We start from the raw sequence: 22,445 nt of genomic DNA on the forward strand, positions 1-22,445 counted from the left end.
TAGGCAGCTGTAAATATGAGGAATTTTATTTATTTTTTTGCTGACATACTATGCGGCAAAACAAAATTGACACCATACAAAATAACTTTATAAAATATCATTCACATATTTTATCAGATTTACAGCATTCTGTGCATGTTAGGGGGACTACAGAAGGAGGTGAAAAACACTATACCAAACTTTCAGTATTAGTTTATACACACAGTAAGAACAACGTAAGTAGCTGTTAGGTTTCCCATGAATTTATTGCAAAAATAGTGCAAACTATTTAACCTAGTAAGCTGTGAAAACAAACTTGAAAGGACCCAGCTAAGCTTAAACACGACAGGAGATGCACGGTGTCTCAGCATTCAGCTTTCCTCACCAGCTGTCTTGTCCATGCAGACCACCCGACCCGTCAATGTGGGTGAGTGCTGAGAAAGAAAGACACTAAAGGTGGCTGCTCCAAGGCCAGACTGCCCGGCGGCTGCACCCTGTCGGCGCCTTTAGGGCCATGCTACTGACTCAAAGGACGGACACCCATGAGGTCTGTGTGTGAAAGTTAAGATGCCACAACTTTGCACTGCAGGTCCCCACCCTTGGGTGATGTGGAGAAGGAAACCGAGGAAGCAGCATGAACACAAAGATCTGAGCGGCACAGCCTGCTGAGATGCGTAGTACCCTTTTCCTCAGTGTGCTTGGGGAAGGATTCCTAACGTAGGGTGATCTTTAGAACCACATACTGCAGGGAGAAAAAAGAAGGATACTAACTTTTTGGGTTTTTCTTTCAACAGACTAATGGGGTCCAGAAAGCATAATATCAGAACAGAGTAAAATATAATGCTACATAGAAAAGCAAAAAAAAAAAAAAAAAAAAAAAAAAAAAAACCCAAAACTAAAAAGAAAACCAAAAAACCCACCAAAACAACAAACCGAAATGCAGCACACGCAGGTCTTTGACTTGAGGTACCTATGTTAATTTCATCACCTGCCCAAAGTACTCGTCAGGTTAAAATCAAATGCTTCCGGCAAGCCAATTGTAGGGCATTGATACAGAGAAAGTGCAACAGCTCTGAGCTTCATATCCATATGCAGCATACTAAAGGGGGATTTAGTCTATAAAATATAGCTTACGTATCAACCTGATGGAAGCTTCAAAACCAAACCAAACCCACACATGTCTAACGAGAATCATCCTTTCTCTTGTTTTCCTTTGAGATCCTGCAAAGGGGAGGGGTGGGAGAGGTAGAGAAAAGGGGGAGCGGGTGTTTCCAAAATCACCTTTTCGGAGTTTTGCCACCAAGTACAGTTGGTTCTTCTAAAATGCGGAGATCTCTTTAAAAGACTAAGACTATACACTACAGGAAAGATTCCTAACTTTATTTCTGATTGGTATAAAATCAAATTCATAAGACTCCAAAATATTGTGTTACCTCCAAAGAATTGTTAGAAAAGATTGCCATAGTAGGAAAAGTCTAGAATTGTAAACTGCCAAATATAAAAGTGTGGAAAGTCATCGATCTCCGATCTTATTTTCTTACCCATCAAAAAGTGTTCCTGACTTCAGAAACCATGGGCTGCCACAGAGTGCACATCTTCCCCACCTCCAGCCTGGCCTCCAGACGGCCACGGGTGTGCCCCCTCCAGTACCCGTGGTGCTTAGCACTTCTACCATGCAAACTAGGAGATGAATCAACAACAGTCCATTTGCTGTTTATGAAATAAAGTCTTATACAAAACATGCCAGAGGAAGAGGATATGGTCAGCTTTTTTAAAAAAAAAAAAAAAAAAAAAGCAGAAACCAGTACTTGGGGTATCTATTTTTGGGTGTGTGTGCCTCTTCAATGGCACAGAAATGAAGTGACAGCTATGAACACATGCATAGAAGAGCTGGGGTATGTTATGTGAATAATGTTATGTGTAAAATTTGCTCTTGGACATATTTTCCCCCTCCCTTTCCCAAGAAGGCAGGTTGGGATCCCAATAACGAGAGCAGTCAGATGGGATACTGGCATGATCAGGCGGGCTCCCCACTTGCAAGAGAAAATGACTATTCTGAATTTCAAAAATGTATTAGGGTTAACAGAAAAGGCACAAAATAAATAAAATATATCATTAAATAAACGGAAACGATGATTTCAAGTTTCATGTGGAGTTAAGTTACGTCCCACTGTTTGGTTACATTTTCCAATTTAATTTGACAGACTTAGTAAATAGCACCCAACTGTTTAACTGAGGTAGATCCACATTGTAAAGAAAGCTGGGTCCCCTCTATCATATCCCAAGATTGAAGATGCTTTTACAGAAACAAAAATCTGTTGTGATTTATGCAGAAGCAGTGACAGGTGGCCGTGCCCGCTGAGAGCCTGGCCTAGGAGCAGGCTGGGAAAACCTATGCCTCTGTTCCCAGCAGCCAAGGCTCATCTCAGACTGGAGGAGAGAACCAGGCGTTTGAAGATGACCCTGCCGAGGTCTCTAGCCGGACCGTTACAGAAACGTGCATGATCTGTTCCCATCAAGCCACGGATCTGTTCCCATCAAGCCACGCCGGAGAGCACAAATGAGGGAAGAATGTAACCCTGGCAGCAACCCCTTTAACTCCAGAGGGAGCACGTGCTGGAGTTACGACTGAGCATCTGGATCTGGACAGTTGAAACTTATCTGCCTATTTTATTTTTTATTTTTTGCATACTCTGAAATGTACAAATTCACTATCTGATTAAGGCTTAATTTAAAGTGACATCGCTACTGGTATCAGCAAGGCCTGGGCATCCTGACGACCCACAGACTGGCATCAAACCGAAGACAATGACATGAAGCCTCAAAGTTGGGTTTAGCAGGTACTATTATTTTATAATTAATTATACAATCCATGTAGCAAATGAAAAAATTATACAGAGGGGCCAAGGGTCATAAATAATAGTTTACACAGGAACTGTCAATTTACAAAACAGCACTGCGTGGTTTCTAAACCGCAAGCACAAGACATCGTCACACAGACCCACTGTACAGGTACAAACATGTCCATGACATACAGAGTACCGCCTGAAGCAGGCCCTTGGAGCCACTCCACTTCTCAGAAAGTAGCAAACGTTAAATGGATGTAAAATATTTTGATTCAAAATGTCTTCAAAAAATGCTTCAGTTGGGGGGGGTATGAAGACTGGGCGAGGAGTCACAGGGGAACTTCTGAATTCATTTTTGGTTCTTTTCAATTATTTTATAAAAATAAAATAAAACTAGAAAAATTGATAAAACCCAGGGTTAAACCCCTCAATACACATTAGGCAGGTAATCTGAAGTATGAGAGGTAAGAGTCTGGATTCAGGGCTCCATCCTCTTCCTGCAGCTGAGGCGGTAGCCACTTTGTTGCACAGAAACCTACAATTATTTTCTTGCTTTTTTGTTGTTAAACAAAAACTCATTTGCTCCTACAGTTATGAAACATAAATTCTTAACTTTAAAAAGTATACTAAAATTCTTTTCCAAACGCAGGACTCAAATTCCAATATAATGGGGAATTGTACCCTTTGGGGGTTTAATCATATTGGTCTGTTTGGTTTTAAAGAGGAACCAAAGTTGCTATTGTTAATGTATTATCCATCCACAGCCAGTGCTTCACAGGCAAAGGCCTTTTCTATGCAATAAAAAAACAACAACAACAAAAAACAAACCAAACCAAAACAACAACAACAACAAAACACTAAACCAAACCAAACCAAAAAAAGCAGATCACTTCCCCTGTTAAAACCAACAAAAACATCCCTTGACAGGGAGGGTGGTTTTAATGAGACTAGGCTAGGAAACTGCTTCATCCCTGGCTTGAGAAGGTCAGAGATAAGAATTACACGGTAGGCATGTCAAAGCTGGAGTCCTATGTTTTCGGTTTAAGTGACACCACACACAAGTGAGCAATCTCCCCCAGCGTCACAGAACAGAGTAACAACAATGAAAAAGCATTCCAAAACACCATTAGGACCAAATAGCACCTTCCACCTGAGGAGGTCACACAGATTCACAAAGACACAATTCCATTTCCCTCTAAACCTACTTCCTCTACAACAGAAGGTCCTGACCTCAAACCCCAGCAGAGGCAGCATGCGTGTGAGGGCACAAAAGACTCAGGATGGGACTAAGGGAGCCTCTACGGCTGCAGGGTGGTATCACAGTTTGCAAGGAGAAACCGAGCTCCTTGGGTAGGGTCAACTAAAGATTGGTCCCTGCATGACTCAGAGGACACCACGGAACAGGCTTTAGGGTGCAAGGTGTGGACTGGGTGTCCAGACACTACAGCCAGTGCCTGGAGGCAGGCAGGGCCAGAGCCACCTGCAGTGCAGGATGGAGGGAGGGCCTGCGCGCTTCAACCTCCAGCGGCCATTACGACCTATCCCCAGAGGTATACCTCACTCTGTTGGTAGCTGGTGTTAAGTGTTCTTGTGACCACACTGATGTTAAGGAGCTTAAAGAGGCAGAAAGAACCAAATGAGGAAGGTTTCCACACTTGATTTCTGTGACCGCCCTCAGGGAAGAAGGTACTGTCTGGGGCCTCAGCTTTAAATGAACTCAAATAAAGGCAGCTCTAAACAAAAACAGGAGCGCCTTCACAACATTTTAGCCCTCAAGACTGCAGTGGCCAGGGCTTTGGGTTGCTTGGTATCCCTCACAACTCATACCACTATACCTGGGTGAGGCCCTAGGCAGAGCATGTCTAGAGCCCTGTGCCTCCCTGGATTCTCACCAAACCCTCAGCCAAGCCAAAGGATCCAAATACCCTGGGTGCCACAAATATTCACACGCCACGCCTCTGTGAGCTGTCCAGGTCAAAAGCATGGAAGGTGACATCCCACCCGCAACCATGCATTAGAACTAGAAGGGGGGGGGCACAAAGACATTTGGCAGAGGCCCCTCCACATCCCCCTCAATACCCAGGGCACCTGCCTTCATGACACTGTCCAACTGTCCTCACAATTTCCTAAGTCAATTAGTGGAGGAATCTGGGAGCTTATGCTGACTTTCCAAAACGAGGCCAAGGAAACTTTACGAGAGGTGCCAAAGGGATGCAGGTAGAGCCATGATGTACGAGGATGGCCTTCTGGACAGCAAAGTGGACAACCACAGGAGATCTGGTTAGAGGTGGTAGGTCCCCATGGCAAACCTCTAAGTCAGAAACGCACTGTCAAACATTAGTGGGGACTGCTACTCAAACAGACCCCATTACTCCTTCCATCTAGAGGGCCTGGGGTGAGAGCACAGAGCTTTCAGTCCTTCGCTTTCAAAACACAGGGTCCCAAGATCAAAGGTCAGCTATGCCTGTACTATCTGAATCCATGCAACCGCTTTAAATACATTATCTGCATGAGTCGGTGTTGGAGCACCTTTATGAGTTTATAGTGTATAAAAAGGAAGGAGAGAGCAGGGAACCCATTCATAAGCAAGCAAGCAGGGGAAAAGATGCAAAACCAGGCAGGAACAGGCTGCCTCCAGGCTCAGCCACGCGGCCCGGCACAGTGTTGCTCCCAACAGCCTGGAGGATGCACGTTCCCCATGCAGAGAAGCCCTTCTGCCAGCCTCTCAGGGGCTAGAATCTTGTAGCTGGGCGGTGCTGAGGAGTCCCTGGTCAGCAATAGCGAAGGGGGCCACCCCAGGTCACAGTATGGCACACACATTTTCAAGCCAGAGCTGAACAGGGGAGTTCACAACTCAGTTGATTCAGGTGATATTTTGGCTATATTCAGTGTGGATAATGGTGCTTCAGAGCAAACACAAACCAATGAGAAGTCAGAGGTAGCTTTTATGCATCTGTCTAAAAGGTTTGGAGAAACCACCTTCTGTAGTGATTTGGCTAAGCCGATACATTCAACTTGAGACAATAAAATGGCAGAACAAATCCAAAAGACACAAGGTGAGGACTCTGCAATGGCACTGACATCACACACACACACACACACACACACACACACACACACACACACACTCACAGCGGTTTGAATGTAAAAGCTCCTTTTGTTTCAGACACTGGGTACCCTGACCACAGACAGTTCATGTGGGGCTGACTAGAGAGGGCCTGTACTAGAACCCAGCAGGGTCACAAGGCATGAGGGGCTGCACCGGGCTTCAGATGTCCCTGCCATCGATCGATGCACCATAAACGACAGTCTGACACAGCAGTGACCTCACAGCTTTGAGGGCTGGTCAAAGAAATGCAGCGACGGCCCGTTAACACTGGCTGGGCCATCCAGATGTCATCCAAGCTGACAAAGGTCACAGGGAACTAGATGACATAGTCCTGGGGCCTGGCAGATCACAGGAAAACTAAACAGACCAAAAGCGCCACAAAGACTCCTAACTAATCCATTTACATTCAAGCCTTCAGGTCTCAGAGAGCATGCTGTCCTGTTCAGAGGTGGAGAACTTCTTGTCTGAAAACAAGACAAGGCTAGTCCACAATGCTTGAGAGAACAGAGTCCAGTCTGCCCACTCTAGCACATAATACTGAAATGTGTGTTGGGATTGCAAAAGTGAGGCAATGTCCCACATCCACATCAACTCCTGCCACTGTGAATCTGTTTACAATCACTTCAATGAGCACAGCAGATATGGAGTTGGATGCGGTAAAGAAAACTGTCACAAGATCAGTGCAACTTCCAGGAGCCAGCGGGTCTGCAACAGGGCACCCAGAACAGAGCTAGTGTGCACGGCCTGCAGTGAGCCAGGCAGCACGGTTACTGTGGGGAAGGGCTTAAAACAAAGTGTTTACATTTGCAAATGAGGCATGTGAACACCAAGGGAGTGTAACTTCTACTTAGGGCACATTCTTTTTTTTCAGGGGTGTAGAAATATGAGTCAGGGAGGTCACAGAAAGGTTGCTTATGGCTTGTCTGGGGCCACGGGGATTGTCCACTGCCTGCGTAGCAAAATGCCCATGAAAAAAATCCTTGTAACAATCCAAAAGGTCAGGGACATGCTGAAGGACCCTGAAGGTTCCTGTGACCAGCCAGTGCTACCACCACAGGGCCAAGAGAGGTCACCCAGCCCTAAGGCCTCCTGGACACTCAAGGGTCCCAGCTGCATGACTTGGGGCTGGTCTACCCTTAACACATTGTATCAAATATAGAATTTGATTGAAAAACTGCTTGTAAAAATAAAATTATAATCACCCTGCAGATCAATACAAAAGCATACTGCTGCATCTATAAGAAAAACAATTCATCCAGAAAAACTACATCTGTGGCTTCCAAAAATAAAGCATCCGCAAGCCCGAAGGTAAACATTGGGTCATTTATAAAAGTTGAGGGAAACAATCTCTACCATATCCATCAGGTACCACATGCATTGGGACAGCCAACTCAGCCGAATCAAACCAGAGCAGGAGAGAAAAAATAAATAGCAACATTTGCACTTAAAAATAATAAAATAACATCTAACAACAACAACAAAAAACCCTGCCCAACCCCACCGCTGGGGCTGTCTTTCTATCGAGCGCTCAGTAACAGGTAAACATTAGGAAAACAGGTGTTGGGTCAGCTGCAGACAGCATGGAGCGAGCAGCCTCCCCACTGGCAGTGCCCTGTGGCCTAGAGGCCAGTAAGCTGGTGGGTGTAAGGAGTGGCGAAGAGGCCAAATCTGGGGAAAGCAGAATGGACCAAGTAGTATCAAGTGTGCATGTGAGGACATCCCCAGACAGCCCCTCTCTAGAAGTACGGGTAGGCTAAGCTTCAGGGCCGACGGGAACTAAGACAATCTGAGCTGGTAACACACAGTGACAGGATGGGAGTTTTACTATAGTAAAACTATATAGTATTACTAAGATAGTATTACTAAGAGCTCATCTACACAATGGGACCTCAAGGTCTCCCCTAGAGTTTTGAACTGCTTCATCAGCACGGGGAGAATTTGCTGCATGGTGCACACAGTGGTGAAGGGATTGAAGTCATGACTGGTTTTTGAAAAGTAAATATCCTACAATAGAAGAGTCCCAGCATGGGAGTCTGATCAGGTAGCCTCTCTTAGAGACAGGCACATCCTAATTTCCCTTCCAAATGGATACAGAGCATAACAACATAATCACATTCAGTTTGCTTAAAGCAAGGCACACCTTACTTATCAGTGGGGTTGGGGACACAGCTAGCTAGTGGGCACCTCAACCTTGGCCAAGTTTCCCCCGCAAGGAGATACTTCCGGAGCTAGCGGCAGCTGTTGCCAGCTGTAAGTGCAGCTGGCTCCCACAGAAGACTGAGGGCTCACACTACCTCAAGATTTATGCTAATAAGGGGAGGGCAAAAATTGGGGGGAAACAATTATTTACCTGAGAAATTGGAACTCCAGCCACTTTTGAACTGCACCATGGGGCATGTGGACGATGTGCACCTAAGCTCAATCAGGGGCGTTTGGTCTGGGGAAGGTTTTCATGTTCAAAGTGTCACAAAGAAGCATGGGCCAAAGAAAGCACTTTCCTCAAGTACTTTAGCCCATCAAAAAGAAAACTTATCCTTCAAGATGATCAAAACAAACAGAACTCCCATCTCAGAAATCCTCCCCAGCTCACAGTGCTTCTAGGTGTGAGCTCAGGCAGGTTCCTTCCTGCTCCCTTGGCCTCATGAGGGAGGGACTGCCTCAGAAAGCCTCCAGACACACGGGGATGGGGGTGGGGCTAAAACACAGATGCCCAGGCCTGAGAATCTGCATTCTAGCACACTCATTTGCATGACTGAGATCCCACGGCAAGGGGCTAAGGACACACCTTTGAGATATGTTTTTTTTTGTATTTTGTAATTTTTTTTATTTATTATTATTATTATTTTTTGGTTTTAGAGTAGGGTTTCTCTGTGCATCTTTGGCTGTCCTGGAGCTCACTCTGTAGACCAGGCTGGCCTCGAACTCACAAAGATCCGCCTGCCTCTGCCTCCCAAGTGCTGGGATTAAAGGCGTGTGCCACCACGCCCAGTGAGACATATGGTTTTAATGATAGCAGAAAACAATCTAATTTCAGATTCTAAAAGTTTACCAGCTGAACAAGTTTTTCAGCCTGACCGTGCTTAGTGAGTTAAAGTGTTTTTATATCCTTTTCCAAACAGTCTGAGAAAGTGCCACTTGCCAATGGGATAGCGGGCAGCCCCAGTGCTTCTTAGACCGAGGTTTGTCACGTTAAGAGATTTTTAAAGACACAGCAAGAAGAGACTAATGTCATTAGTAAGACACCCACATGCACACACAGATACACACCCCGCTGAGGGCATGACTTCCCAGGTCACTGCGTCTGCCCTACCACCAGATGCAGAGCAGGTGGATGATGGGCAGTGGTGGCACTGTGTCCTCTAGCAAGAGGTGCCAACCGCGGTGGGGGGCAGGTGTGGGCACCCTCCCTCCACCGCAGGGTCAGAGGTAAATCACGCAGAGTTGGGGGGGTGAGGACCATCAGCAGGGGCAGAGAAAACCCACAGAGCACAAAGCAGCATGGAAGAGGAGGCCCGGCTCCTACTGGGAACTTCTATGTGGAACGCGGACCTGATTCTCACTCAGCTTCAGGACAAGCACAAAGAGCCCCACTGGACACACACACTGAAGTGGCTGCTGCCACCGACAGAACCACTCGTAGTGTCCCTTCTCAGTTCAATGGTCTCTAGGTTGGCAAAGCCAGGTTGGGGCCCAGAGCGGTCTGTGCTTTCCCTGCTAGCCTTGCCCACCGTCAGCTCCTCCTACCTGCCCATCCCACGCCAGCAGAGCCACCATCGGCAGCTCTCTCTCCATTTCAGTGCATAGATCCTATGAAAGCCACCTTCCAGACTGCACCCAGAGAGAGGCGCACTCTGATGAGGGCTTGTTCCCCAGCAATGGAAGAATAAATAAAATCCATTTGTGCTTCATCGGCTGAGCGATACACATGGATGAGGCAGGGGAGGACGGCAAATTACAGGCAAGCACACTGTCCTTCCCAGAGGTACAGGCTACACAGTCCACACTGGGGAGGGGGAAGAGAAGGAGGGGTGCATCGCTGTCACATGAAGCCAGTTGCATATTCTTCTACTTAAGCACTAAAAGCCACAAGAGGTGGCCTGTCTCCAGGCTCCAAACAGCTCCTGATACGGGAAACAGGTCACAAGAAGCACCCCATAGTCAACAAAAGGAAAACAGCATCTACCTACCACATTTAATACTGCAAACCAGATATATATATTCTTCTCTTACATTAAAGACATAACAGTGAAAAAGGATTGTACTGTATTTACCACCACAGACCCGTATTCTTTAGAAACTTTGGAAAATAAATGTCACAGTCCTACAGGACAAATCTTATGATTAGACTGTCAGTATATTGTCTTTTTTTTTTTCTCTTTTTAAATAAATTTTTATCAAAATGGCACTTGTCTGCCAATCTCTCGGACTTGTCACTGCTGCAAACACACGTGACTGTCCTCTCTGCCACTACGCCTTCGTTCAGGCCTCGAGGGCAGGCAGCGGCAGGTGAGAGACACCATGGATACCAACCAAGCAGCCATCTGCCCTGGGCTGCAGAGCACGTGGCATCCCTTAGACCTCAACATTAGTGACAACTTCTTAGGGTCAGGCTTTAAAACCCCAGTGGTGACGGTGCTGCTCTCGCGCTCAGAGCCTTCACAGCTAGTCAGAGCCCAGCGGTGTCACTGAGAATCAGGTGTTAAAAACGAGTAAATCGAATGACCAAATAAATTAAAAATGTTTTAAAGCCCTGAGAGTTCATAGACTGGTTTGAGGACATTTTGTTGTTGTTTTGTTTTTAGGAAACACGGGACTCTTTCAGTGAGCAGCTTACAGGTTTTGGCAAACCACGTTTCCTACAATGGGGTCTCATACAGGCCTGCAGCTCAAAATCCAAGTTTGAAATCTGGGACGGAAGGCATTCTGGAAAATGGAGGATCTAATAAAACCAAAGACGTCTCATGTTCGATGCTGGCTGTCACGGAAGGGCTGGGCATCTGTTGGTCTGAGTGTAGCTGGTCTCGTGTGAATCCAACTTGGTACACAATCAATCGCTAAACACTACAACATGTCAAGCAAAGTACATGGTGCGCAGTGTGTCCTGGTGGACCTGGACCGCTTTGGCCAGCGCTTGGTGATCTCGTCCGTTGCTCTGACCAGAGGTATGGCTTCCTTCAGCGCTGCAGAGGAAGAGAAAGAATGCAGTCTTTACCGCACACCAATCCAGGAACAGGAACTCGACACGCAAGGGAGGCAGCATGGCTGCAGCCACACAGCTGACAAACAGCCACGGAGATGGCCACTTCCCCCCAGGGAAAGCAGTGGCCAGCGCCTACAAGAAACCAGCCTTGTCTCAAACCCTTTCCAGGTGTGACACTTACCTGTCATGTTCTTTATCCACCAGGTGGTACCTGGCGCGGAAGGCCACCAGGTGAGCATAGTAGGCTGGCGCTGGTATGGACACAGAGCGTGTGCAGCGCACGTAGGTGTGACACAGCTGGTAGGTCAGAATCTGCAGCTCGTCAGACGAGAAACGATTGTCATCCCAAAGCACGTGGTAGTGAGAAGGACGGCTTGTCCCCTGAAAGAGGTCAGAGGGTCACAAGAGCCAACAGGAGCGGACCTTCACCAAAAACAACAATAATTATTCCTGCTAAGACGGGCATGCTGGCACACATCTGTGAGCCCGCTCTTGGGAGGCTGAGGAAGGATTCAAATTTGAGGCCATAGTCAGTAAAACAGAAACACCCTGTCTTCAAAACCCTCAGAATCATCCATTTCAAAACCATGCCCATCTCAGAGTCATATTAATACAGCCAAGACTCAAGACAGTCAGCAAAGAAAATTTTCAGTATTTCTAATACAGAGAACTGTTCAAAGTCTGAGGTGCCCGATGGGTGTGAAGGCTGCTCTACCCTACCGTCATAGGTTGCACACCCGTGTTAAAATATCATTGTACCCCACATCCCAGAAATCTGATGTAGCAATAAAAAATAACATTTTAGAAAGGGGCTGAGTGAAAGACAATGCCCCCTAGACATATTGAATATTTTATAATGTTTTATTTATTATACCAAGAAAAAAAACCTCTCAAAGCTACATATTAACATTTAAAAAGTAGGAGTTGGGAATATTTGATGGTGCTTTTCCCTCCGAAGACTCCTGCAAGGAAGAGTGGCATTCGCATAGCAGAAAGAGTGGTGGCTCCTCCCTGTCTATCTGCTATCAGTCTTCAAAGACCTTACTCTAGCATCAGGAGGATGGTGGGGTGCTGGCTTCCAGAAGAGTCACAGAGCATTCCAGTACCCCCCTTGTCCTGGCATTTTATTGTTAGCCAGCATGCAGCTGATCTTGAGCTCCTTCAGTCTCCAACTAGGGCGGCTTCCTGTAACCTCAACTTCTAGTTCACTCGCTGCCAGGATGAGCACTCCGCACCCCTTGACCACTGCGGTCCCTTCCACACTGGTCTCACCACACCCACTTCCACACAGGTCCTTGCTACCTCTTCTTTCCCCGTGTCTGACCCAGAAACAGTCTTGGTACCTGGGCCCGAGGTCACCTCTTCTGGCCACAGAATGACCTGGAGCCCCATAGGCACACTCACAACACATCTCAAATGTACGACAACACTGCAAACACTCCAGACCGTCAAACGGAGCTTCCCTCCTTACCTGGATGCCGGCATGACTGCACAGGTAGAAGTCAAATTCAGTCGGATGGGTGATTTTCGTGTCTACGGTTGTGCCTGCTGGAATGTTCCCACTCTTCCCAACCTGCAGCAACAGAGAGAGCTCATCAGGTGTGGCAGGGGTGGTGGGCAGAGCTTAACTTGGGCTGAGGTTGTTGTTTACACTGCAGTCAGATGCTACCTTCAAGCAGTCTGTTTTCTAAAGGATCTATCTGCATTTAATAGGCTCCAATAGAATAAGTGAGGCTCTAACTCTCTATGTGGTCAAGGATGAGACCAACTCATGATATCCCCACTACCACCTCCCAAGTGCTGGAATAGCATTGCGCATCATTGTGCTTAGCTAGAAATATTTCATTTATGAAAGAGAGAGAGAGAGACTCCACTGGGGTAGTTACTTTGTACTTTTCTTGCTAGCACAAGAAATAATACCATAAAATCCCTCTACCATTTATTTATCGACAGAGTCTCATGTGGCCCAGGCTGGACTAGGACACACTGAGTACTGCAGACTGGACTCACTCATGGCAAGCCTGGGAGTGTGGAATAGCAGGCATGCGTGACTATGCTCAGCTAAACAATTCCACACATGATCTCCACTTCTTGTTTTGGCAGGATGGACACACACTGCCAGAACTGTGCTCCGAGCTGGTTATGGCTCTGCACTCCCACCCCAGTGTGGGCATCGCCTCTTGAACAACACATGGGGGACTGGGGCCATGTCTTTTGGTCAGCCCTCCCAACAGCTTTATCCTTGTAGGCAGGGCCAGGGAAAGAGGTGGAGACTCGTGGTCGAGGGGCTGGGGAGTGGACACGCTGCAGGTCTTGGTCACATGTTCATGTCTGTCCACACGCAGTGCTATGATGTGGGTAAATAACCCCTCCTTCCTCCTTTCTGAAACTGCACGAATGGTGGTGGTGTTTTACAGCCTTTCTGCCATTGCTCCTCAGCTGTTCTCTGCCACCCTCTGCGAGGACCCACAGCTGAGGTTTGGGTGGGAAATCTGCCTAGAATGCTTTCTGGCATGGTGACTTTCAAAAACGAACTTTTGGGTTAAGTTCCTGAGTTGATTTTGTAAATAACATAACTCCTCCATAGGCATCTGGGACACACTACAAAATCCATTAGCTAAGAGTCACATCTGGGAACTGACATCGCCAGTCTCCTCTGCTCCCCGCACATCCAGGGAAGAAGATTCACACCACATCCTCACTACCTTCCAATAATTGGCTACTCTGGGGAAGGAAGCTGCCTTGAAGCCCTAACACCCCTGGCAACAAAGACACAGGGCTTCAAGGGACCCCAGCTACAGGCTCCACAGCTTCCTTCATGGTCTACAGGGCTATTTTACATTTTAAAATAAATGCACTCACGTCTCCAAGCTGAGCTGATTTGGTATGAAACCATTTGGTTTTGTTCAGCTGTGAGCACTTTGTAGTTTCTATTTGTTCTATCTTTAATGCATGAGCTACGGGCAGCGAAGTGAAAGTGTCAAGCATTCTAAAACCTCATTTGCATAATGATCAAAACATATGGCATCTACAAGATCAAGGTTTGGAAACCACCCGAGACTTCTGTGTCCTCCCATGGGAGTCTGCCACCTGCTGCCCTTCTCACCACACCCCACTCTCTGCTCCCACTCATTCCTGCCTGGTTCAGGTTCTGGCAGGTGTGTCACAGCATCCACCCGTGACACTGTACCTGTCATCTCCCCTCGAGGTTCTGTAAGCTTTAGTTGGTCTTTCCCCCTCTATGTCATTTTAGTATACACAGCACTGGGGACACTGGAGATCACAGCTACAGTATTTTATTGGTGAGTGGCTCCTTTCACTGTGGCAAGAAATACCTCCCCCACAACATTTATAAACAAATATTGAGCCACCCTGGAGGTCATGGGGCAGAGATGAACTGCAATAACCATCATGGTGTGATGATCCCAGCCTGATGGGTTTGGACTCCCAGTGCTGGCTTCAGGGTCTGGTAGACATCCTGAACTCCTGCCCTTTTGGGCAACCTATGTCTCCCAGGCAATGGCCCTATACACAGCTGTGGGCATCACTGTAGTGTTAAAAGCAGAGAAAACACTCTTCTGGGTTTTAGGAGATCAGTGCAGTGCTTGCCATGCAAGCAAAGGATCTGGGTTTAATCACTAGGCCTGCATAAGCTCTGACAGGGGTTTTCCTCCCTGAAACACCTCTAGATCATTTATTGGGGAAATGACATTTCATACCTGGACCTTCCTCATGAAATCCAGCCTCTCCAAACAGGCTCCCCAGATTGTGGCAGCCACAGGGCTTTGACTCACCCGCTCATTCTTATCTGTGCAGAAGAGGCGTGTGTGGTGGCGCTTCTGCACCACAATGAACGTGATCCCTGGCTGATAGTCCTTCTCCAGCTTGATGCAGGCCTCTCGGATGGCCAGCAGCTCATGATGGAGGACCTGCAGGATAGGGGCAGGCATCAGGGGCCTTGCTCTGCAGGCAGCTTAGCCAGCACTGTGCCAGTGAGCCACTGTGCCTTCTGCCAGCTGTCCTGATAGAAAGACTGGCCAAGTGCAGACTTGAGAGAAAAGGGTTTATCTACACCTAGCTTATACTTCCAGACCACAGCCCATCACTGAGGGAAGGAAGGGCAGAAACTCAATGGAAAACATGAAGTACGTTACTTGCTAGCTTGTTTTCTTTCATTTTTATTCATTCTGATTAGCCTGTAACTGACGATGTGAACAAGGATGGCCTTGAATTCACAGCGATCTACCTCCTCTTGCCTCCTCACGCTGGGGTTAACAGCATGCAAACTATACTCAGCTCAGCTAGCTTTCTCTCATACAGCCCAGCCCACTTGTGCAGGGACGGCGCTGCCACAGTAGACTGTGCCCTTATGTCAAGTAGCAATACGAAAATGTCCCACAGATATGATGCCTGATTGAGACAATTTCTTAATTGAGGTTCCCCCTTTCTAGAAAACTCTAGTTTATATAGATGTGATAGTAAAAATTATGACCAAACTTTTATCTACATGGAGACTGAGGGCACCCAGGCTTCATGGTTAAAATTAGAAAGCGCACAAAACTGCACGGCATGGAACCCACAATGGTCTCACGGTGCTCAGTCAACAGCACTGTGAAGACTCATGGACAACTGAGCCATTTGCCACTTGCTTGCTTGCTTCCTGAGAGTAAAGGAAAGGCAAATGGAGCAAACGCTGTCTTGAATCAGACCTGGGCTGCTTGGCTCCACCACCAAGCAGCACTCAGCAAGAGCCATTCCTTCCACCTGCATTGAAGATGTCACGTAATGAGTGTCAGGGTTTGCTATATAAGTGCGGCGACTTTTGTTGAGATAGTGTCTCCCTCAGCCTAGCCTCAAAGTCTTAGCTCAAGCACTCTTCCCACCCAAGACTTCCGAGTAGCTGGGACAGCAGATATAAACTAAAGCCAGGCTGCTCTTCAGCCTACTTAGAGGCAACAGGGCTCTGGTCACAGGGGCGCACTGTGGAAGCTGTCACCAGGGCTCTCGCAGAGCACAGTTCTAGGCTTGGCCAGGAAGGCTGAGGCAGACAGTCTACTCTCCCCCAGAGGCCATGATATCTGTTCTGAAAAGGACAAGCTGCAGCTTGTGCCTGGACAGGAAGGCAAACACACGTGTCCTCTGTTGTACGCCATCAGCCTATGACCGAGGCAAGTAGAATTTCAAGTACTTCAGACCTTAGGAATGCCCAGGGCAGATACCAGCGCTCCCTAAGAATGCAGGGCCTGTCTTCCTCACTGAGTGTGACCCACATGTCTTATTTCTCCATTCCCTGCCACTGGCTCCCTAAAAAGCAGCTGCTGGGATGCTGGGTGAGGTGGAGAAGAAACTAGCCTGGGCCAGCGGGGAACCCCAGGGCAGTGGCTTCGTGAATTCCAGGTCACAGTGGGCTCATACTGCTACTGCAGTTTGGCTAGAATATCTACAAGTCCCCTCTTCTCACTGTCCTGGGCTTACAGCTCTCCATACCCACTGTATTGGTCCCTACACACTACCTTCAAAGAGCTCCAAATTGTCATTGGACCCTAAACACAAATTCTCACATTCCTTGGCCAGGTTCTACCCTCACCTAGGTCTCCACTGCCCAAGCTTATACCCACAACTCTACTCCTGCCTTCCCCCACCATGGCCCTCAAAATCGCATACAGCATAGCCCAAACCCATAATCTGCCTTTCACACTGTGACCAGCCAATCAACAAAAGCCAAGAAGACAGTTTGGTGCAGCCTACCTGCTGGAACTGGCCCTCAGAGACACCATCTCTGTAGAAGATGATGCGGGTGGGCTTGAAGCGTGTTGATTTATAGAACTGAATGAGCAGCTCCCGCACCATGGCAGCCAGGTCCTGGATGATCTCCTGTCGATGCTGCTGTACGCGAACGGTGGCACAGTAGCGGTTGGGGTGTGCGTCCATGCTGCCCACAACCTGTGGGACATACAGTCAGCAAGTGGCAAGGGCTTCAGGGGTCCCTCCTCCTAGGGTCCTGCCAAGAAGCATCTCCCCACAATGTTCCTTGCAGCAGAAGGTGCTGCTAAGTACATTTGCCCCAAGGTACACAAGAAAAGGCAAAACTGGCCGGGTGGTGGCGGTGCCTTAAAACCCAGCACTTGGGAGGCAGAGGCAGGACCTCACTTTGAGTTCCAGGCCAGCCTGATTTACAGAGCGAGATTCAGGACAGTCAGGGTTGGTACATAGAAAAACGCTGTCTCGAAAAATGGGAGAACCAAAAAATTAGGGGGGGGGACCCGAAAAGGCAAAACTTAGTCTGTGTGTAAGGTCAGATGTGGTTGAATTATGTGTGCAAAAAAGCAACTGGGGGTGCCTCTTGTTTAGAGCAACACTTCTCCAAAAAGCCATATGCACATCAAAGACTAGGTGTCTCCAGACTTCCGTCCCTAGGAAGGTCACAGCCCCTTGAAGGAAGCCGGCTCTTCAAGGGGTCAATCTGAAGAAGCAAATATGAGAGCCAGAGTACAAACCTTGATCCTTCTAGGGTTGAGATCAGGGGACCAAGGGGACCGGTACAGCTAGGGCCTGCCCACTTCTGAGCTGTGGGAAGCACTTCTTTATACCTTGAAAGCTATAAGGGAAGGGCCTCATGTCCCTGGGAAGCAGGTGATCTGTCACCCCTTTGAGAAGCTTTACAGAACAATGTCTAGGCCTTCCCAGAATTCCTTGTTCTAACCCTGCCTGGGGTTACAGTTTTTCTCTCAAACTGACAGTTTCCCTCTTACACCTTCAGAAAATAAATAAACCCCAAAGTATTGCAATAAATAAGTATTGGTATAAATAAGTCAACATGAATGAAAACCTATCCCTACTGAATGAGAACTGTGGGCACCAGGAATAAACACATAGATATCTGCTCCTTAGAAGTTGAGAAGCCTGGCTCTAAAACCTGATCTTGTTTGTCAGCTCACACCTACTTCTGCCATCAGCTTACACCCGAGCAGCCGGGAACGCTGCGAGGGATTTTCTAGACTGCATCACCAGAGGTGGGAAGCTCCACCCTAAATCCAAGTCACATCTTCTAGTGGCAGCCTGCTTACCCAAGCTCTTGTTGGCCAGTTTGTTCATACTGTTGCTGCAGGCAGATTCTAAGGCAGATTCCAATTTAGACTAAAAACCAGCAACTGGGATTGCAGAGACATCCAGCCTCATGGACTAAACAACTACTGATTATTCTCGGCCTTTCCATTATAATACTACATGCTCTAAGTGTGCGTGTGTGTGCATGTGCGCGTGTGTATGTGTGTGTGCATGTGCGCCCGTGTGTGTGTGTGTGTGTGTGTGTGTGCCTGTGCATTTTGGACTAATACACTGCCCTAAGCCTTCAAAGCTTAGAGGATCTGTGCACAGCCAACCAGAAACAAAAAATGGTGACCGGTAGGGACCAATGTGGCAAAAGACCTGGGATCCTGGCTACGGATGCCACCGACAGTCCAAGCCTGAACTGTGTGTGCACTGCACACATGATGCAAATGGGGGATGAGGATCCTTCCAGTTGAGAGATGGAATGGGGTCCTGTCCTATATGTCACCCCCCCCAGACAGATTAAACGATGACGTTGAGCCTGTTTAGCATCTGCTGTAAGCCAGGCACTAAGCAAGTACCTCACCCCCTTTCACAATCCTAAGGGCAACAGCAAAAGCACACATGAAAAGCCCAGAAAGATTAATTCGATCCCACTCCACAGCAGGTGAGTGCCTCTGTAGCACTGATGTCAGAGAAGCTGATTGCGCAGGAAGGCACAGACAGCCCAAAGAGCCCGTCATTTCCTTCCAGACACTCAATCACCCTTGCTCCAGAACCCTGCACTCTGTAAGAGAGACCGCGAGAGGACACCCTTGTCACTCTGCACTCCAACAGGCAAACCTCACTACTGAAGTACACGGCTGGCCTCTCTAACAGGACAGGGTGGTCTTCTGAGAGCAGATCATCAGCCAAAGCTGCCTTGATGGATGGGGGAAGCCCACCAAATGCGCCAGACAGCAGGGTAGGTGGCAGTCTACAAACTGCTGTGACATCCTCGGTTTCCCCTCTAACCACTCCTTTGCCATTAGCTTATGATCTGAGCAACCAGGCAGGCGAGTGAGCTCCATGGCGTTCTTGCCACACCACTGCAAAGGACCACTGGCACTTGAGGGCCGGGGGTGCCAAGCAGCATGGCACCAGAGCAGGAGGAAAGTGTGGGTACTCACTGCAGCAATCGAAGGTTTCTTTCCATCCCCAGCTGGCGGGTGGGTGACATCGGCTCCCAGGAAGATGACGGGTTGCTGGAACACTGGAGGCCTATAAGAAAGTGGGTGTTGGTGGCCCAGGCTTCAGACAATGCATGGATGCCTGACATTATTATTCCTCTCCCTCTCGGGGGGCAACCCTAGCCCTAAAATGGACGTTTCCCAAGAGATCTCCTGCCTCTACCCCAGAGCCTGGATGACAAGCATGAACCACCAAACCCATGTGTTTTCACTGTGCTGGAGCTTGAACCCAGGGCCTCATGTATGTGCGCACTTTACCAAGAGACACCCCCAGCAACTCCAACAGGATCTTTATCTTTAAAGATTCACACAGAAGGCCCACTGGGTTACACAATGAGGTCTTGGCTGGGCACTGGGGGCGCCTTGTTCAACTTTCTATCTCCCTAGGGGTACTCTCAGGGTTGCCCAGAGCACAGGAGTTTTCTAGCCACAGCATGCATGCCATCTCCCAATATCCCAGCCATCACCTTCATGGCCACCAATTCTGGCTGAGACCGCCAGGCTGAATGCTCACTCCCTGAGGGGGCAGTGTATATAGTGAATCCAGGGGAGACAGAAACAACGACAGCCCTTCATGTACCACCCAGAGAACTACCTGTCTTCTCCTGTTTCCTGCACTGTAGGGGCCTGGCCTATCATACGGAGTCACTAGGAGCAGAACCCATCTCTATTTCCATCGTGACTACTCTTGTAAGATGCAACAAGAACACAGAGGCCAGCAGCCCATACCCGCACCCACTGTCTGCTTATGGCTGGAGAGGGTATGTAGCATGGGCATCAGAAAGGGGTTCAGGCATCCTGTCTGCCTTCCTGCAGTTTTCTTTTGAGACATAGTCTCATGTGTCCCAGCCTGGCCTTGGACTTCTGATCCTCCTGTCTCTACCTCTCAAATTCTAGGATCATAAGACTATGCTTTCACATCTGGTTCCTATAATTCTTATTGACTGCCAGGCCCTACACATACCTCTCAATGCCAAAAGAGACTGACTTTGCTAAAGGTGGCCTGAGACTATCACAAGAACCAGAAGACATTTTGACACCTGTTAGCAGGGAAAGTTGAGGTGGTCAGAGGGCATTTTTGTCCCTAAGTGTGTGGAGACTGACTCCTCCAGACAGTTCTCTCTGTGTTAAGACCCCCAGGTCATGAGCAATCATGACACCAGCTGAGCATCACATCTCTACCTGTGGTGACTTCACTTTGTTCAAAGGGTCAGGCACCCAGAGATGCACGCCCTAATCTCCCAGTGAGTCAGTCTCAGCAAAGGCCCAGGGAGTGACCACAATAGGAATTCTTCCAGACAATCCCCTACCCCTAAGCACCCATTCAGGACAGAGACACAGAAGAGAAAGTACTTTCTGAGGGTGAAGATATGCATCTTTGTAGCCTTTCCAGGAAGAGGGAAACAAGTGTTAGGGCTGTTGCCTGCCACATTTAAGATGCTGTGTACCCTGGTCTCTGCAGTTAAAGCAGGAGCTGGGTGCTACCCTCCAGATCCTGGTCACTATCTGCCATCACCAGGCCACCTAGATGGCACAGCCAGATAGCAGCTGTGTTCCTTCCACGCGGCTGATGTGATTCACATGCCAAAAGCAAAGACACACTTGCCCCTGGCTTCTTCTTACTTTATCTGTAGTCCAACAAAGCTTCCCATGAGCCCAGCCTGCTGCTGCCTCCCAGGTTCCTCCTAACTCAACTGCATGCTGTCATGGTAACAAGATTCCTCTTTCAAGGTCTCCAGTGACTTCCACAGCACTGGGTCCAATGTTCAAACCACACAGTGTGACCCATTGGCATTCTGTGACGCAAGACACACTCCCTTGATGCCTCCCCCTCATGTCTACTACTCGTGTCCCTGAACTTTATCCTGGGCACAGGGCTCAGATCTTGCAATTCACTCAAGGGTGCTCTTCTAGGCTCATGGCTTTAACACCAGAGGACACCTTGCCTCCTCCTATCTCCTGAGGCCAGAGTGCAGCTGCCCAGTCCAAGCCACTCCTCTTTCATGTCTTTGACACTAATTAGACTAAAAGCTAAAGATGACTGCCATTCTCTCCCTTCAGTCTGGGAGCTATGGCCAGTCCCCCAGAATACAGGGGGATGTATTGCCCATCATTCCCCTGGTCTTCGGAGACAGTTTCCCCAACCAAAACAATTAATATGGTCACTCTCTTCTTTCGCCTCTACCACAGGACCAGTCCAGGAAAGGGCAAACATTAACTTTGGCCTTGACCTCTAACCCCTCAGGAGGCACACAGGAAGAAGACACAGTTCCACAAGCCCAGCCCTCAGCCCTATGGGGCATGCTGGCAGTCAGTGCTTGCTTGACCTGATTTCATGGCCTAGGCATAGGACCCATCAACACTGCTCCTACATGGAGCTTTCAGTTCAGAGTGCTCTGATCCCAGTAGTAAGCTGGGAGTGAAAGAGGGAACCAGGAGTCTGCACTGCAATAATGTTCCAAGGACCAAGTGACAAGAGTGGAAGCCATTTCCTCGCCGTTTCAAACGAACCTGTCTTGACCTCTGCACAGGGAGCAGGGGTGGCAGTGGTCCTCCACACTAATATTCAACTATTAGGGAGCCTAGCCACAGCACTTACCCACCCCAGGGCTCCCTGGTTCTGAGGGCTCATCCCACACGAACTGTGGGCACCTCTCAACTGACCATCTAAAACAGCGGTGGTGTGCAGGGTGCAGCCTCCTCACCTGCCCTGTGGCAGCAGGATGTTGTTGACGCCTCCCAGTTTGACGTTGATTTTTAAGCAGAGATTGGACAGGGTCTGTGGTGTGGTCCTCTGCACATTCTTCATCTGCACGCACTGTGTGGCCATCCCCAGCACTGTGTCTCCCACACGTTTGACTTCAGCTGTGGAGCAGAGGTGCACACGTCACAGCTCCCAAAGAGAAGCAGCTGTCTTCTGCCCCCACTTGGATTGCACCAGGCACCTGCAGTCAGTCTGTAGAGATGCTGGCAGATGGAGGGGCAGAGCTCCTGGTGGAATTCTGCGGTAGCACTGCCAGGCACCTGTGCCT

At 48.4% G+C, this 22,445-nt stretch overlaps 1 protein-coding gene across 1 annotated transcript in view; it reads right to left on the reverse strand.

The window, feature by feature from the left end:
* Positions 1–22,445, reverse strand: part of Ago2 (argonaute RISC catalytic component 2) — an 81,504-nt gene continuing 59,059 nt past the window's right edge. Inside the window, exons 13-19 of the mRNA XM_085678900.2 lie at positions 22,119–22,278; positions 19,354–19,444; positions 16,883–17,077; positions 14,929–15,063; positions 12,606–12,707; positions 11,316–11,515; positions 1–11,114 (exon numbers count right to left, since the gene is read on the reverse strand). Coding sequence (XP_085535026.1) covers positions 11,006–11,114; positions 11,316–11,515; positions 12,606–12,707; positions 14,929–15,063; positions 16,883–17,077; positions 19,354–19,444; positions 22,119–22,278 — 992 coding nt within the window. The 3' untranslated portion in view covers positions 1–11,005. The remainder of the gene's footprint in view (positions 11,115–11,315; positions 11,516–12,605; positions 12,708–14,928; positions 15,064–16,882; positions 17,078–19,353; positions 19,445–22,118; positions 22,279–22,445) is intronic.

Source organism: Myodes glareolus, chromosome 19 (assembly GCF_982192425.1).
Source record: "Myodes glareolus chromosome 19, mMyoGla1.1, whole genome shotgun sequence".
Lineage (NCBI taxonomy): Eukaryota > Metazoa > Chordata > Mammalia > Rodentia > Cricetidae > Myodes > Myodes glareolus.